Below are 15,665 nucleotides of genomic sequence, written 5' to 3'. Positions count from 1 at the left end.
GTAATTTAAGGGAAACCAATATATCCGCCAGCTTCTGTCAGTGAGCACCATGATCGGCTGCCTAAAAATATGCTACATATATGCAACACGATAATGTCCAAAATTCCTAGCCCCAAAAGTATGCAACACTTTTGTGTTTCAATTACCGTTTTCATTCAAAAACAAAAATAAATGGTTTTTATTAATGTGCTTATTTTTTCAGCTTTTTCGCAGCACTGGAAATTAAGTAAATTGTCCACTTTGAAGCCGTGAATTCAGCCCTTCCTATATGCTCTCATCGGCCTCAGAACGTTTTCTGCGAATCTTCCATTAACATTCCCTTTTGGAGAATATCTTCCTACCACGTAATAGACTCCTTCTCCGTCTTCTCATCGGCCTCAGAACGTTTTCGGCGAATCTTCCATTAACATTCCCTTTTGGAGAATATCTTCCTACCACGTAATAGACTCCTTTTCTGTCTTGGGCATAGCCAAAACCCAGTCTCTTTGTATTCTTCCAAACTACGGAAGTAAAATGTCCAGTAGCAATGCTAAACACGGGATTATTATAGTTGTATGACGGCATTTCATCATACCAAAATTGGACACATTTCACAGGATCAAGATGTCGGCACAAATTTTCACCAAATTGTCCTGCCGCCGAAGCACTTGAATGCACCAATACTCCTCTAGCCATAAGCTCCTGTTTAAGTGATTAGGTATTAAAAGTATTAAATATTTATAATAATAAAATGCGAGTACATACCCTAGCATATTGTTCAGCACCCTTGGAGAGAGAGGCGTCCAATTGCAGCGGGGGACTTCCATGCATCCTCCTCAACCGATTGTGCTCCCTTAAGGCGTCATTTTTAGGTCCAGCTTTGACCGCCACGAGCTAATGTTAGCATGGTAGATAAATGAATGATTTTTCATTAATTTCAAATATTACCAAGAAAAGAGGTAGGACTATTATAATGACCGCCGCAGCCATGTTTTCCAGTTGTTCTAAACTTTAGATTGCTCAATAGATGTCCAATCTGAGGTGATGATTTCGAACTCTTACCAGGAAACCCTTCGATTTAATCATTAAGTGTGACCGACACACTTATTTAGCATTTATGCAATTGTTTGTTTTTTGCACTTTTATATTAACAGTTAAGGGCGGTTTAGTTGTCAGAACAGCTTTAACTACCCCAACGAAAACATACTACCAAATTATGTTCGGTTGGAACGTAATAAGTGTCAATTAATTACTTCTATTAGGAAAATATAATGATGTTTTCCAAACGTTAATTTCCAAAGATTAATTAGGTAATAATATTATAAATAGTATTTAATAAAAATAAAGTTGTGGTGCTATAAATTGAACTCACTGTTTGAACTTTACACTTACAAGTTTTGGACTGGCTTTAAAAATGCATACCACTTGGTACATATGTAACTAATGGTTTGCATTTTAAATGGTACGGCTTATACATATGTACATTATTAATACGTTTATTTTTAGTACGAAAGTTTACAAAATTTAAGGTTTAACAACAGCCGGTTGATAAGGCGCCCCTTCAGTTAGTTTTAGCTTATCTGACGCTCTCGTACACTCACGGAATTTTTGCAATCCGCCGGAACGCAGGGAAGATAAAGAACTTCAAGCAGTACAACCGTAATCTAAACAGTAATTGGAATATTAAGCCAAGACAGCATGCACAAAGTTTAAAGTCTTCGTCTCCGGGAACGCTTATTTGGCGGCCTTCTCGGCTGCCAACTTCTCCTGGAAGCGACGACGCCTCTGGGCGATGTACACCACCCAAATAAAGGATATGATGGCCATGCTAATGGACCGGAACATCGGTGGCACGTAGGCGAAGTTAAGGTACACAAACAGGGAAAGATACTGCCAGTTGGCCTTAAGCAGGGGCCAATAGAGCTTTTCAACATTCTTCAGCGCTGTGTTGGGGGAGTTGCCCTGGAAAAGATTAAAGGTCAGAAAGGAATTTGACAGAAATCTGTTTAAAGAAACTCAGGTGAAGATCGCTATTGTTCTCTCTTAGCTTTAATCTCTGGAGATTAATCTGACACTTAAATCCAAAGGGTTTGCCGACTCCTACCTCGAACAGGGAAAGGAAGAACAGGGAGAGTGCCTGATAGATCGGAGCATAGACCAGTCGCTCGGACAGGAACAGGAAGAACCTCCTGAAGCGCACATCGTGGCTAAACAACCGCTCCACAGTTGTGTAGAAATAATGGGGCACACTTCCTCCGAAGATCAGGCCAAAGAGCCCGTAGGCGAAGACACTGTGCTGGTTGAGAGTCTTGGCTCCCGACAAACGCTGAGAGGTCACATTCGCCGAGGTGGCCAGAACGCATCTGCAATGGGGGGCAGCCAATAAGTGACGGGATGGACAGATAAGGAGTTCAGAGTCTTACGCCGTGATGGACTTCGTGCGAACTGGATGGTTGAAGAGCTGCTCCAGATAAGTGCCGAAGAGCGAGTACAAGGGCTTTGAGAGAACCATGTTGCCGGTGTGATAAAGATGAACCTGGGGTAAAGTGCGTAGGATTAGGATGCAGGTCAAAGTGCAAAGTGCAACTAGCCGCACTGATAACAGCACGACCGGTTTTCACTGTTTACCTAAGAACTCCAAACGTCTTGGCCGCCGATTAACAACTGAGCGTCCGCACCAACACCTGTAGACATAGGTATTAACTTTAGTTTTGTTTCTGCTAGTTCCAGCCACTATCGATAAGAGGGCCGATTTATCGGTGCAGCTATCGATTAACCGCGAGAGCTGGTCCGTCTGCAGTATTCCATTAATTTCGGCATACTTTTCCAGATTCTCATAAACTAAACCAAGTCCTGAAGATTAAGTGTTCTTCCGGCTACGATGGAGTTTCCGCCTTGTCCTCCCTCATTGAAGTCCATTCAGCACTTCTTGAAATTGGCCCAGGAGCACGACACCCGAGATGTGGTCATTGCCTACTGGGCAAGACTCTAGTAAGTACCTACAGATTGTGTTTTCCTTACCCAGTGTGTATTTACTGTTCTTTGTGTGCTCCCGGCTCTAGTGCGCTCCAGGTGGGTCTCAAGGCGTCCACCCAATCCGCTGAGGAAACCAAGTTGTTGCTCGGTAAGTAAAAATCCAATACGCATATTCCCCAACTATGACTCATCCGTGATTTGTTTTGTTTTGGTTTTCCCTTTTCAACCGTAGGCATCATGGATTGGCTTGAGCAGATGAAGAAGCAGCATACGGATAACGAGGCGTTGACCAACGAGGTTGCTGCCCAGGCTCACATCGAAAACTACGCCTTGAAACTATTCCTGTACGCCGATAAACAGGATCGAGAGGAGAACTTTGGCAAGTGGGTCACGACTGGCGACCTCTGAATCGATTTCCCTTATTCATTTTTATAATTCCTTGGCAGAAACGTCGTAAAGGCCTTCTACTCCAGCGGGGTGCTGTACGACATTCTCCAGACTTTCGGAGAGCTGAGCGAGGAGGCGCTGCACAACAGGAAGTACGCCAAGTGGAAGGCGGCTTATATCCACAATTGCCTGAAGAACGGAGAGACACCGATTCCCGGTCCCTTGCCAGATGACGATGATGAGGCGGAACTCGAGGGGGAGAATGCCAACGCCTCGGCTGACACATCGCCCGAGGATGGAGCGGGAGCAGCTGCTCCTGCCCCCTACCAACCGCAGCCGGATCCCGAGCCGCCTGCCCCCTCTTCGCCGACGGCTTCCAGCGTAGTTCCTCCCACTGCCGAGGAGGTGCTAAACAATCCAAACAAATTGCCCAGTCCGCCGGTGGACGAGGAAAAGCCAGGTGGCTTTGAGCCCTATGTGCCCACGGGTCAGCCCAATCCCGCCACAGCGGCTACCATTTACCAGCCGATCGTGCCCGTGGCCGGAGTGCAGATCACTCCCGACCAAATGATTACCGCCCAGAAGTATTGCAGGTACGCCGGAAGTGCCCTCAACTATGATGACGTAAAGACCGCGATCGAGAACCTGCAGAAGGCCCTAAAGCTACTTAGCACCGGAGCCGAGTAGGGCATACACACATATATGTATTTAGGAAACCATTCCTAGGCACAGTTATAGCTTAGAGCACCAGTATACCCAATAATCTCCCGCTAATCACGCGTTGCAAAACGAAACTATTACGAAATTCAGATTGACTGACGTTGGATAATTAATTTTAAATATGTATGAGTTGTTCAAATTTATTAAAATTGTTTCTAAAAGTCGTAATTAAGATGGTTTCGACTAAGTGCCCGTTACGAAGAGGATTTGATTACAATTTTGTTTGTTCTGGTCGTGTCTTTATGCAGTGGCTCTACAGTTTTAGTTAATATCTTGCCATCACATACAATATAATAGTTCTGTATACGATAATTATTTTGGCACCAAAGTGAAAACATGAATTTCGATTTGCTAGAATGATGTGAATGAATTTTTGACCCAAAGACGGGGCGCGCCAATTTTTTTGGAACCCAACTTAAGGTGCTAAAACAAAGCTGGATCAGTGAATGACTATGAGTATGCTGTGATGCAACGGGAGCAGGCGCCTAATCCTGCTTGACGCCGTTTGCAGGAGGCTGGGCGGCCGTCGAGGCCTCGTCCTGGAGGCGGGCGGTCTGGTACCAGACCACCAGGCGACCGCCCAGCATGAAGGTGAACACCAGCGCCGGTCCAGAGCGCTCGAAGGGATCACTTACCATCCAGTGCTGATAAATTCCCAGCAGCATCAGCACCAGCAGCGTTACATTGGCCGTATTTTTCACTTTGTCTGTGGGTAAGCAAGGAATATGTTATTATCATGGTGTAATGGAGTTTTTCCCTTAACTTACGATAGGGAATTAGAGCCATGGCCAGGCCGCAGACGATCTCCAGGATGCCAACTGTGCGCCGGTACCATTTCGAGGGGATTTTCACTCCAAAGAGGGCCGTCAACGGGAATACTTTGGCATACTTCACGTACTCTGTGCGCTGTAATCGAGAGGAAATCGGGGATATAATTAATCATGCACAGAAAGATCCCCCAGAGGAATTTGCACCGCCTGGCGGCCCAGCGGCAGGCGGTGCAGCCCGTTTATTTTTAAATGGAAGCAAGCTTTTCTTTTTGTCAAATTTGTATGCGGTTCTCTGTGTTTTTGTTGGCATCGTTGGCCCCAAGTGTTTGTGGTAATGCGAAGGTAATTACACCACTGGGAACAGCAAACAAAACAAATATTTCGAAATTCAAATGCCTTAGCTTCGGCAAAAAAGAGATTTAAAAAAACATGAGAATTGAAAGTAAAATGGCGCGTAACGAATGCAATGCCAATTTTAAAACATCAACTGCATAAAACATACGATACTTGAATAGGGTGAAGCTCAAAATAAATCTGAATTAATTCTCGAACGAAATTTAAAATTCACATCGTTGCAGAAACAATTCTGGGGTTTGTCCTTTTTTTTATATACTTCTTTTGACTGTCGACCCACCCTATTGTTTACATATAAAACTAATTCGTATACCTCAAAATGATTGAGAAGTATACGTCATGATGGTTTTGGTGTGGGAAATTGTTTACAATGCTATGTGAAATATTTTTATGGTAATGAAAACGAAATCTTTGGGCGTTGCTTTGACAAAGGTAAACAAAATATTCCCAGCAACAGCTGTTCTATAAATCTTTAGGTTTTTCAAGATATACAAGTACACGCATGTTTCTAATTTGTTTGGAGGAATTCAAAGCTATTTACAAACAAGGTGATTATTAATAAGTTTGCCAAATTCTCAAGGTTTTCTTCTTCTGAATTGTAAATGTAGGTTTCTTTTTGGACCTAAAAATTCCAAGTTAAGTTTTTTGAAAAACAATATTTTACCCAAGTTAGTTTGTCTTTTTAAGTGAACCACAATCTATTTGGACAATTAAAACGTATTTAACATCCTTTTTAAATTATCAATTAATAGAATTCCAAATGTTTGAACATCGTTCTGCGACTTTTCCACGTACAATTTTTTGAATATTTTTTGACTATTTCAATAATAAAGCATATATTTTTCCTGAAATATCTTTGAAGATCATAGCGTCTCGCGTCGTATGAATGTCAGCGATTGGCATTGATGGGGTCGAGTTCAATGCCCATTAGTCAGTCATATTTTTGAAAGGCGTTTTATTATGGGACTTTTCGTAAAATGTTTTTCCACCCATTTACATAAGAGCTTTTCAAGTGATGAACAAACTGACTTAAAACTGCCCTTTTAAACGCGGAGTAGGAAAAATCGATGGGCTGCACCCACATGACTGCAAAGAAAACAAACATGCGAAAACTCCGGCTGTATCGATTTTTCACATACCAGGTCCTTGTACAGATCCTTGCTGATGTGCGGCGTTAGCTTCAGGGTGCCCACGAAGATGAAAAACAGACCCAGCAGCACGGAGAGGCTCTTCAGTACGATCGTGTTGGAAGCAGGAGGCATCTTGGCCGATTTATGGGTAAACACTTTCGGGGCTCACAACTCGTGTATATATCCCAAGTGGGCCGCTGGGGGTTCGGAGGGGCCGGAGTTCACTGGGACCCCCTATACGACACCCTACCAAAACACACCGGTCGCTAAATTTAGACCAATCTCTCAGCTTTTCGTGCCGATTCGGACGGTGCGGAAAAGTACGGCGACCACCAACAAATTGAAGCACACAATCCGAATGTTTTCAAATCGCTGCGGTATGTATAATTTTATGAATTCTTAGTCCGCGGCGTTCCCTTCTATTTATTTCATTTTCACTCGGCGTCTTTCCGCTTTCAGTTTCGCGTTCGGAAAGAGACTGATTCAGATTCAGACCAGTTGCAAAGTTTATTTCGGCAGCATCCCAAACTGCGGAAAATCAATATATGCTCACATGCCCGGTGCTCTGCTCGAATCGAGAGTTAAGAGAGGACAGCTGGCCCACCCCGGAGAGTAAGGCGGAACGGCAGCTGGACCCACTGCTCGTCTTCCTTGGACGGTCGGGTCGGGTGGTGGTTGTTCAAAACTGGCGCAATTGAGGCCAAAGACCCCGGTCAGCAACCCTTAAGGAGTCCCAGATAAACAATCATTAGGTGAATATGAGTTGCTTCCGAAAGATGCATTTTGCAAGTTCCCAACGAATAAGGGTTCATTAATTTTGTAGCAAATTTACGCATATTTATGACGTAAATTTTGCTAAAATGGGTCAAAAATAAAAACGAGAAGGTTGGCAATTTGGTTTTTAGTTCTAAAATAATTTTAAACAAAAATCCAGAAAAAAGACCTGCATCCTTGCTCAGTTAATATAATTCAATAATCAAACTATAATTTGAGATGTTCTGGTAATTTGGAGTTTGGTGTCCTTTATCTGTTATTAAACTTTCCAAAAAAGTCCACAATTAAATTTAAAATTTAAACTTAAAATATAAGTTCAAAATGACAATACAAGGCATTGATTTTTAAAAATTTATTGACAAATTTACTTAGTTCATAACTTAAATCTATGAATATAATCACTACCAGCCCATTGGTCCTCCCGAAAGACCAGGTCCGCCCCTCCGATGGTGATCTTCTGGTGGAGTCTGGGGTGTGTGGTAAATTCTCTTAGATTCAGCCATGCGTTGGTTGTAGCTTTGGATCTGCTCCTGCAGCTGGGCATCCTCCTGCTGTGCTCGTTGCTCGTCGAACTCTAGACTGGCCACGCCGTCTAGTCGGTCCAGATCCACCCAGCCCCGGAACCGGACACATACCCCATTCATTATAAAACTGGACCGCAAGTGCACTTTGCCGCGTTCCCGCTCGAAGTCGCACTCCTGGTCCTGGGTATACGGATTGTGGTTGGCGTTAAAGTAGAGCTGCAGGTTGGTGCCAGAAGCTACCATTGAGATCTCAGCATAGCCCTTGCGGCAATCGTTAATGAACCTCATCTTGCGCTCCTCCGCAGCCCGTTCCCTGTAGCCCGTGTATCGCACCTCGCTTTCCCGGCTTAGACGCCGGAAGAGCTCGTCGCTCTCAAACTTTGACCTCTGATCGGGCACCACACGGGGCATCTTGAAGATAAATCGAGGTTTGGGCTGCTCGTACATGGCCATGGCTTCGTAAGGCGGGAGCATTCCATTTAAGGCCGCCGCGTCTCCCATATTCTGATGGTGATGCATAGTTTTATCTATTTATGTCTGTCTTCTCTGAAGGAAAAAAGTTGACTGATCTCCGGTGGGTTGTTTTTCTTATTTATACCAAATAAGATTTCTCGTACAGGTACTTGCTAAGGATATACTACCTGAAGAATCCAGGTGCTTTAATGTTTTATGATCCTTTAGGTCAGCCATCTGGAGACAAACAGGTATTACTTTTGTGATTGCCTTTTTGGGGTTTACTAATCCTCGAGGCTTTCCAAAGGTTTGAGTGGCAATATTTTTGAGATCTTTTATAATTCTTACCAACATCTGTCACCAAATGTAAATTCAAGTTAGATAATTAATTTTACCTGTATTTATAGTTTACTTTGAGTTAGCCACGTTCGAGACTGTGTTTTCAATTATATTGTTTCATGTAGGACATTTGAACTCCACACTTGTGGCTGACATTTTATTAAAATTATTTTTAAGTTACACTAAAACGTCTCGGTTTTTTATTAATAAATTGTTACATGAGAGTTTCATAGTTTTCACTCGAAAACTTGTTTTAACGGTATGTTTTAACAGTGTTAATTAACACCGGACATAAATAAAAAGGAGTTGCCAACAATTGAAATCTTAAAGCAGGTGACAACTCTGGCCACATAAAACAGCTGTAGTTTGTGTATTGCATTGTTTAATTTCAACACTTTGTTAACCATGTCGCTTGTCGCCTATGCCGCCAGTTCTGACGAAGATTCGGAAAACGAGGAGAAAAACCAAGGGCCAGAAGTAGAACTGGTGAAACCTCAGGCCGAGCCAAACAAAATTACCTCCAATGAGGCGCTTCTAGAACCTGCATCAACCAGTGGTCACATTAGCGATGAAGACGACGATTACGTGCCGCAAGAAGTGTCCTTGCAGGAACTTAAGACGTCCACCAGCAGACTTTCAATGGCTTTACCAAAGCCTAAAGTCACTGCTCTTGCAGAGGACGCAGAAGAAGACGATGTGGAACAGTTAGTGACTCCTGCCTTTGCCAAACTACCCATGCCACGAACAGCAGCGCCAACAAATAGCATCATAGAGGAGAAAGATGATGAATTCCTGCACAAAAAGGCGCTGCCAGTTGAAATAGAGAGACCCCCACCGCCGCCAGTTAAAGGACGCGTCAAGATCAGCATACCATCTCTGCGGGAGTTCTCGGATGTGGACCGAGAGAAGGCTGACAAGGCCAAGAGCAAAGTGGACAAACCAAATGTTCCCAAAGGATCGGGACTACTGAGTCTGCTACCCCAGGCAAAGTCAGAGCGAAATTTCTCCAAGAGCTCGGCATCTGTGGCAGCCACTCCAACAGCAAGCACCATACCTGCTCCTAAAGCAACAAGTGCTCCCGTCCAGTCTCGATCCACCCCAGCTTTTGTGCCCGATACAGTAAAGCAGCGACGGGCGGCGCACAACACTGAAGGTGTGGATGGCCCTAAGGCTGTCCAAAAGAAGAATACTGAAGGAAATGATGCCTCGAAACCGTTTCAATCCAAACCTAAAGCTAAAAGCACTTCCCTGGTGACTGCCAGTGAAAGTGAGGACGACGATGAGGATGGCACTGGAGACTTCTTTTCCCTGAATTCCGAACAAAAGCTGCCCGAGGTAAGCAGCAACGAGATCAGCGCCCTAGTGGCCAAGCGGGCAGCCAAGATGGTGCAAGCCAGTAGCAAATATCTTGAGGAGATTGCCGAGAAGGAAGCCGCAGAAGCAGAGGCCGCTCGACTCGAGGAGGAGCAGACGCAGCAGGCACAAAAGCGATATCATGAGCAGCAGTTAAACTCCGAGGCCATGGACGCACTGGTGGGCAAAAATGCCAAGCGGCGGCGGAAGGAAGCCAAGGAGATGCAGGTGATCGACATTACCGGGTCACAGGTACTGCCTGATCGTGAGGAATGGATGCGAACGGCATTGGCTTCGTCCACCACCTTCCAGCCCACCGGAGTGCTGACAGACGAAGAGCCGGTGGCAGGGACGCGGCGCAAGCACCAGATCACCTACCTGGCTCACAAGGCCAAGGCAAACGAAGCCGAACTGCAGGCGATGTGGTCAGCCAATCGGCAGTCCCGTCGGGCCACCCAAAGCAAATACGGCTTTTGAGTTTCCACTTTATGTACACCTAATCCTAAAATACATGCTTAATTCTAAATTAGTCCAACCTAGATCTTATTGCAACCAGCCCTCGCGCTTTCCCAGCCTGCTACCCACATAGAAGATAGCAGTGCTTAGCAGCAGTATAACCGGTGCGATGGTCACGTAGATAGGTATCTGCTGCGGGTACTCCAGCGTCAGGCAGATCATCACCTGCGAAGAGATGGTCAGCAGGACGCCAGCGATGTTCCATTTATAAAGGAACAGGAGGTCCGTCAGACAGGTCAGGTTGCGCCACTTGCGGATAAACTTGATGATCACGTAGATGATGATGATTACATCGAAGAACCAGAGCGGTGTAAAGGTGACAAACCAATTCCAGGTGGTGCGCGGATCCAGGCGCAGGCACAGCAGGATCAGGAATACCAAGACGATAAACCACGTAAAGAGCGCCCGGTGTGCCAGCGTCATGTTAGGCAATTATTTAAATCCTTTTCATGATAGGTCAAGAAATAAACAAAGCGATGTACAACGAAATGCACTTTTAATTTAAGTGTTGTAAAATGACTGTAAATGGCCCTTCACAGTAGCTAATAAAATAATACAGATTGGGGTAACTTTACGTTTATAAAACAATCATTTTGTAAAATTATTAATTAGAGCAAGCCGAAAGTAAATAACATTGTATTATTTTATTAATAAAGAAATATGTAGGAACACTATTTTTCATGCACAATTTTTACTCGTTTATAATAGTGTGTACATACTTATGCAAAGCAGTGTATCTTTGACTGCTAGCGACAACCCTGCTTGCGTTTTCAACATTGTCGAGAAGAAGAAGATAATTGACGTGTCACAATTTCGACAATTGGTTGGTGTTTTTCATAAAATTAATTGTTGGCAGTAGATTACGTGTAATTAAAAGTATACCCAATAACCAGTAATTGTTCTTACACCTACTTTTTCTTGTTTTTAAACAGGGGAGTGCCCGAAGCAACCAGAAAAGGGCGCTTGAAAGAAAAGCCGACACCCAGCAAAGCTATTGAATTAAGACACCTACAGGCAGAGCGGAAAAAGTGCCAGCATGCTGACCAACTTCGAGTCGAAGTCGGCGCGGGTAAAGGGTCTCTCCTTCCACCCAAAACGCCCATGGATCCTGGTCAGCTTGCACAGCGGCGTTATCCAGCTGTGGGACTACCGGATGCACACGCTCCTCGAGAAGTTCGACGAGCACGATGGCCCGGTGAGAGGCGTTGCCTTCCACCCACAGATGCCACTTTTCGTCTCCGGCGGTGACGACTACAAAATCAAGGTGTGGAACTACAAGCAACGCCGCTGCATCTTCACTCTGCTGGCCCATTTGGATTATGTCCGCACGGTGGCCTTCCACCACGAATACCCGTGGATTCTTAGCGCCTCTGACGATCAGACCATCCGCATCTGGAACTGGCAGTCGCGCAACTGCATCTGCGTGCTGACGGGCCACAACCACTATGTAATGTGCGCCCAGTTCCATCCCACGGAGGACCAAATCGTATCCGCTTCGCTGGATCAGACGGTCCGCGTATGGGATATTTCGGGGTTGCGGAAGAAGAACGTGGCTCCCGGTCCCGGTGGCCTCGATGATCACCTAAAAGGCCATCCCGGTGCCACTGATCTGTTCGGCCAAGCGGATGCCGTCGTCAAGCACGTGCTAGAGGGCCACGACCGTGGTGTCAACTGGGCCAGCTTCCATCCCACTCTGCCCCTGATCGTGTCCGGCGCCGATGATCGCCTGGTGAAACTGTGGCGGATGAACGAGTACAAGGCCTGGGAGGTGGACACCTGCCGCGGCCACTACAATAACGTATCCAGCGTGCTGTTCCATCCACGCCAGGATCTCATTCTCTCGAACGGCGAGGATCGCAGCATTCGCGTCTGGGATATGACTAAGCGTCAGTGTCTATTCACATTCCGCCGCGACAACGAGCGTTTCTGGATTCTCACGGCTCATCCGACTTTAAATCTGTTTGCAGCTGGCCACGATGGAGGTTAGTTCATTAATGCACTTTATAACCTGATATTTTATTTATCTATTGTTATTTTTCCAGGTATGGTGGTCTTCAAATTGGAGCGAGAGCGTCCCGCCTACGCCGTGCACGGCAACATCCTGTACTACGTAAAGGAGCGCTTCCTGCGCAAACTTGACTTTACCACCACCAAAGATACGGTGGTGATGCAGCTCCGACCGGGCAAGTCGCCGGTGTACAGCATGTCGTATAACCCAGCACTGAACGCCGTGCTCATCTGCACCCGTACCAACAACTTGGAGAACAGCACTTATGACTTGTGCCAGATCCCGAAGGACACCGAGAGCCAGAGCGAGTCGGACAGCAAGCGCAGCTCTGGAATCACGGCCATCTGGGTGGCCCGTAATCGGTTTGCAGTACTGGATCGCAACCAGCAGCTGGTGATTAAGAACTTTAAGAACGAAGTGACCAAGAAATTGCCCACTTTCTGCGAGGAGATCTTCTATGCCGGCACAGGAATGCTGCTGATCCGGGATCCCGAATTTGTCACCCTGTACGAGGTTCAACGTCTCGTCTCCGTGGGAAGCATTAAGCTGGCCAAGTGCCGCTACGTGGTGTGGTCTCCGGACATGTCCTTGGTGGCGCTGCTCTGCAAGCACTCGGTGACCATCTGCGACCGAAGGCTCCAGTACTTGTGCACTGTGCAGGAGAACTGTCGGGTGAAGTCTGGAGCCTGGGACGAATCGGGCGTGTTTATTTACACCACCAGCAACCACATCAAATATGCCATTACAAACGGCGACCACGGGATTATCCGTACATTGGATCTGCCAATCTATCTAACGCGCGTCAAGGGCAATCAGGTGTTCTGCTTAGATCGCGAGTGCCGCACCCGCGTTCTTCACATCGATCCCACGGAGTACAAGTTTAAGCTGGCCCTGATCCAGCGCAAGTACGACGAGGTGCTGCACATGGTAAGGAATGCCCGCCTGGTGGGTCAGAGCATTATCGCCTACCTGCAGCAGAAGGGATATCCGGAGGTGGCCCTGCACTTTGTCAAGGACGAGAAGACGCGATTTGGACTGGCTCTGGAGTGCGGCAACATCGAGATTGCTTTGGAGGCTGCCAAGGCTCTTGATGACAAGGATTGCTGGGATCGGCTGGGACAGAGTGCCCTGCTACAGGGCAATCACCAGGTAGTGGAAATGTGCTACCAGCGCACGAAGAACTTTGACAAGCTCAGTTTCCTCTATCTGATCACCGGCAATCTGGAGAAGCTCAAGAAGATGAACAAGATCGCAGAAATCCGCAAGGATGTATCTGCTCAATACCAGGGTGCACTACTCCTCGGTGACGTCAAGGAGCGGGTAAATATCCTCAAAAACTGCGGACAACTTTCGCTGGCTTATCTCACAGCCGCTACCCATGGATTTGAGGAGCTTACTGAATCCTTGGGCGAGTCGATTACCTCTCAGGGAAATATTCTTCCCGAAGTGAATCCCAACGCTCAGCTGCTGCAGCCACCAGTGCCTATCCAGCAACTGGAGACCAACTGGCCTCTGCTCTCCGTTTCTAAGGGCTTCTTTGAAGGCGCCATGGTCACCAGGGCTGGATCCAGTGCCACTGCCCGCCAGGCGCTGAACATCAACGCCGATGCTGCCGTTCTGGACGAGCACAATGGCGGCGGCGATGGCTGGGGAGCGGATGCCGATCTGGGACTGGATGAGGACGGCGATGAAGAGATGCACGACGCGTTGAGTAACGATGGTGAGGGTGGAGCAGGCGGAGAGGATGGAGCCGGATGGGATGTGGGTGATGACGATCTGGTGGTGCCCGAGGAGCTGGCCTCCAAGATCAAGGCCTCCGCCCTGGACAGCAACTACTATGCGGCTCCCAACAAGGGCTTGTCTCCTGCCCAGCAATGGGCCAACAATTCGCCGCTGGTACTGGATCATGTCAAGGCCGGATCATTCGAGAGCGCCTTCCGTTTGCTGCACGACCAGCTGGGAGTGGTCAATTTCAAGCCATTCAAAACACTTTTCCTGCAGAACTACGCCTGCTCTCGGACCAGCTACACGGCCAATCCCAATCTGCAATCTTTAAATGGTTACCCGCTGCGTAACTTCTCCGAGACAAACATCAAGCTTCAGCGTCCGGCTGTAGGAATCAAACTAAACGATTTGGTGGCTCGTCTGCAGGCTGGCTACCAGCTGACAACCTCTGGCAAGTTCTCCGAGGCTGTAGAGAAGTTCCACTCTATTTTGATCAGCATTCCACTGCTGGTGGTGGACACGAAACTGGATACGGCGGAGGCCCAACAACTGCTTAGGATCTGCGCGGAGTATATCGTAGGCCTGAAGATGGAAACTGTGCGCAAGGGCATGCCCAAGTCGACGCTGGAGGAGCAAAAGCGTCTGTGCGAAATGGCCGCTTACTTCACTCACTGCAAGCTGCAGCCCGTGCACCAAATCCTCACCCTGCGCACCGCCCTCAACATGTTCTTTAAGTTGAAGAACTACAAGACGGCCGCCTCCTTTGCCCGCCGGCTTCTGGAGTTGGCTCCGCGTCCGGATGTGGCCCAGCAAGTGCGCAAGATCTTGCAGGCCTGCGAGGTTAACCCCGTGGACGAGCACCAGCTGCAGTACGAGGAGTTCAATCCCTTCACCATCTGCGGCATCAGCTGGAAGCCACTGTATAGGGGTAAACCCGAAGTAACCTGCCCCTTCTGCTCCTCCACCTACGACCCGCAGTTCAAGGGCAACCTCTGCACAGTCTGTGAGGTAAGCCAGATCGGTAAGGATAGCATCGGGCTGCGTATATCCAACCTGCAGTTCCGCTAGGACGGAAAGTTTTCCGCTTTTAATAAATGTTTCATCCACGCCAAGCGAGACCCCTAAGTTTAGTTTTACACAATTCATTCTTATTATGTATGAAAATAAAGTTCAGTATCTGTTTCTTATAATGGTATAAAATCAAATCAAACTAATGTTTTCTTTGGAAGTGCAGGCATTAAATATGATTAAGAATAGTCAAGTTTCTAAGCAATGAAACCGTCGGCTTTCTGAACGATACAAATATAATGGAAAATTAGGGATTAGTTTCACTTTAAAATATTACCAACGCAATATCATGTTTGCAACCCAAATGTTCCAATGTATGTAACATAAATATAAATATAATAGGAAGGTTTTTAAACCAAGTTAAAAACTCAGATTTTTAGGGAATTTAACCACAATCATTTATAAGTATGTCATTTGTAAATCGGATGTTTGTAAGACAAGTTATGGGCTTAGAAGTGCAGGTTTTATGTGACTTTTCTGCAATGCCGTTTTTCGTAAATTTGGAAAGGGGTAAGTAACATCATTAAAATGCCGGAAAATCGACCCCAAAATACAAAAAAACTGAAAACGCAGTTTTTTAGAGGATTAA

General features: G+C 46.5%; 8 protein-coding genes across 9 annotated transcripts; 3 read left to right on the top strand and 5 right to left on the bottom strand.

Annotated features, from left to right (window-relative positions):
• Positions 1–136: 136 nt before the first annotated feature.
• Positions 137–1,342, bottom strand: LOC108039990 (Golgi-associated plant pathogenesis-related protein 1-like). The gene is made up of 3 exons (XM_017117211.2): positions 928–1,342; positions 745–873; positions 137–681 (listed from the first exon to the last, which is right to left on the bottom strand). The coding sequence occupies exons 1-3, from the start codon at positions 967–969 to the stop codon at positions 310–312; spliced, it is 543 nt and encodes a 180-aa protein (XP_016972700.1). The 5' UTR covers positions 970–1,342; the 3' UTR covers positions 137–309.
• Positions 1,343–1,459: 117 nt separating this feature from the next.
• On the bottom strand, positions 1,460–2,732 carry LOC108039989 (peroxisomal membrane protein PMP22). Its single transcript, XM_017117210.2, has 4 exons — positions 2,608–2,732; positions 2,403–2,515; positions 2,084–2,342; positions 1,460–1,941 (listed from the first exon to the last, which is right to left on the bottom strand). Exons 2-4 carry the CDS (start codon positions 2,489–2,491, stop codon positions 1,714–1,716), a joined length of 576 nt encoding a protein of 191 aa, XP_016972699.1. The 5' UTR covers positions 2,492–2,515; positions 2,608–2,732; the 3' UTR covers positions 1,460–1,713.
• Positions 2,733–2,747: 15 nt separating this feature from the next.
• LOC108039988 (vacuolar protein sorting-associated protein VTA1 homolog) lies at positions 2,748–4,259 on the top strand. Its single transcript, XM_017117208.2, has 4 exons — positions 2,748–2,970; positions 3,042–3,103; positions 3,188–3,338; positions 3,402–4,259. Exons 1-4 carry the CDS (start codon positions 2,861–2,863, stop codon positions 4,027–4,029), a joined length of 951 nt encoding a protein of 316 aa, XP_016972697.1. The 5' UTR covers positions 2,748–2,860; the 3' UTR covers positions 4,030–4,259.
• LOC108039991 (novel acetylcholine receptor chaperone) lies at positions 4,172–6,857 on the bottom strand. Its single transcript, XM_017117212.2, has 3 exons — positions 6,326–6,857; positions 4,830–4,968; positions 4,172–4,768 (listed from the first exon to the last, which is right to left on the bottom strand). Exons 1-3 carry the CDS (start codon positions 6,446–6,448, stop codon positions 4,548–4,550), a joined length of 483 nt encoding a protein of 160 aa, XP_016972701.1. The 5' UTR covers positions 6,449–6,857; the 3' UTR covers positions 4,172–4,547.
• Positions 6,858–7,485: 628 nt separating this feature from the next.
• LOC108039927 (protein brother) lies at positions 7,486–8,658 on the bottom strand. The gene is made up of 2 exons (XM_017117106.1): positions 8,463–8,658; positions 7,486–8,304 (listed from the first exon to the last, which is right to left on the bottom strand). The coding sequence occupies exon 2, from the start codon at positions 8,131–8,133 to the stop codon at positions 7,492–7,494; it is 642 nt and encodes a 213-aa protein (XP_016972595.1). The 5' UTR covers positions 8,134–8,304; positions 8,463–8,658; the 3' UTR covers positions 7,486–7,491.
• Positions 8,659–8,754: 96 nt separating this feature from the next.
• Positions 8,755–10,288, top strand: LOC108039975 (proline-rich protein PRCC). The gene has a single exon (XM_017117182.1). The coding sequence runs from the start codon at positions 8,812–8,814 to the stop codon at positions 10,234–10,236; it is 1,425 nt and encodes a 474-aa protein (XP_016972671.1). The 5' UTR covers positions 8,755–8,811; the 3' UTR covers positions 10,237–10,288.
• LOC108039976 (transmembrane protein 60) lies at positions 10,231–10,927 on the bottom strand. Its single transcript, XM_017117184.1, has one exon. It carries the CDS (start codon positions 10,696–10,698, stop codon positions 10,303–10,305), a length of 396 nt encoding a protein of 131 aa, XP_016972673.1. The 5' UTR covers positions 10,699–10,927; the 3' UTR covers positions 10,231–10,302.
• Positions 10,928–11,010: 83 nt separating this feature from the next.
• LOC108039974 (coatomer subunit alpha) lies at positions 11,011–15,213 on the top strand. Of its 2 annotated transcripts, none has more exons than XM_017117180.1 (3): positions 11,011–11,098; positions 11,208–12,257; positions 12,318–15,213. In XM_017117180.1, the coding sequence occupies exons 2-3, from the start codon at positions 11,312–11,314 to the stop codon at positions 15,074–15,076; spliced, it is 3,705 nt and encodes a 1,234-aa protein (XP_016972669.1). In that variant the 5' UTR covers positions 11,011–11,098; positions 11,208–11,311; the 3' UTR covers positions 15,077–15,213. The 2 variants fall into 2 exon arrangements, with proteins under 2 accessions (XP_016972669.1, XP_016972670.1); XM_017117181.1 differs by having other exon boundaries at positions 11,067–11,141.
• Positions 15,214–15,665: the final 452 nt, after the last annotated feature.

Source organism: Drosophila rhopaloa, unplaced genomic scaffold, assembly GCF_018152115.1.
Source record: "Drosophila rhopaloa isolate 14029-0021.01 unplaced genomic scaffold, ASM1815211v1 contig_163, whole genome shotgun sequence".
Lineage (NCBI taxonomy): Eukaryota > Metazoa > Arthropoda > Insecta > Diptera > Drosophilidae > Drosophila > Drosophila rhopaloa.
The sequence above is the reverse complement of the archived record's forward strand: the minus strand, read 5'-3'. Positions and strand labels throughout refer to the sequence as shown.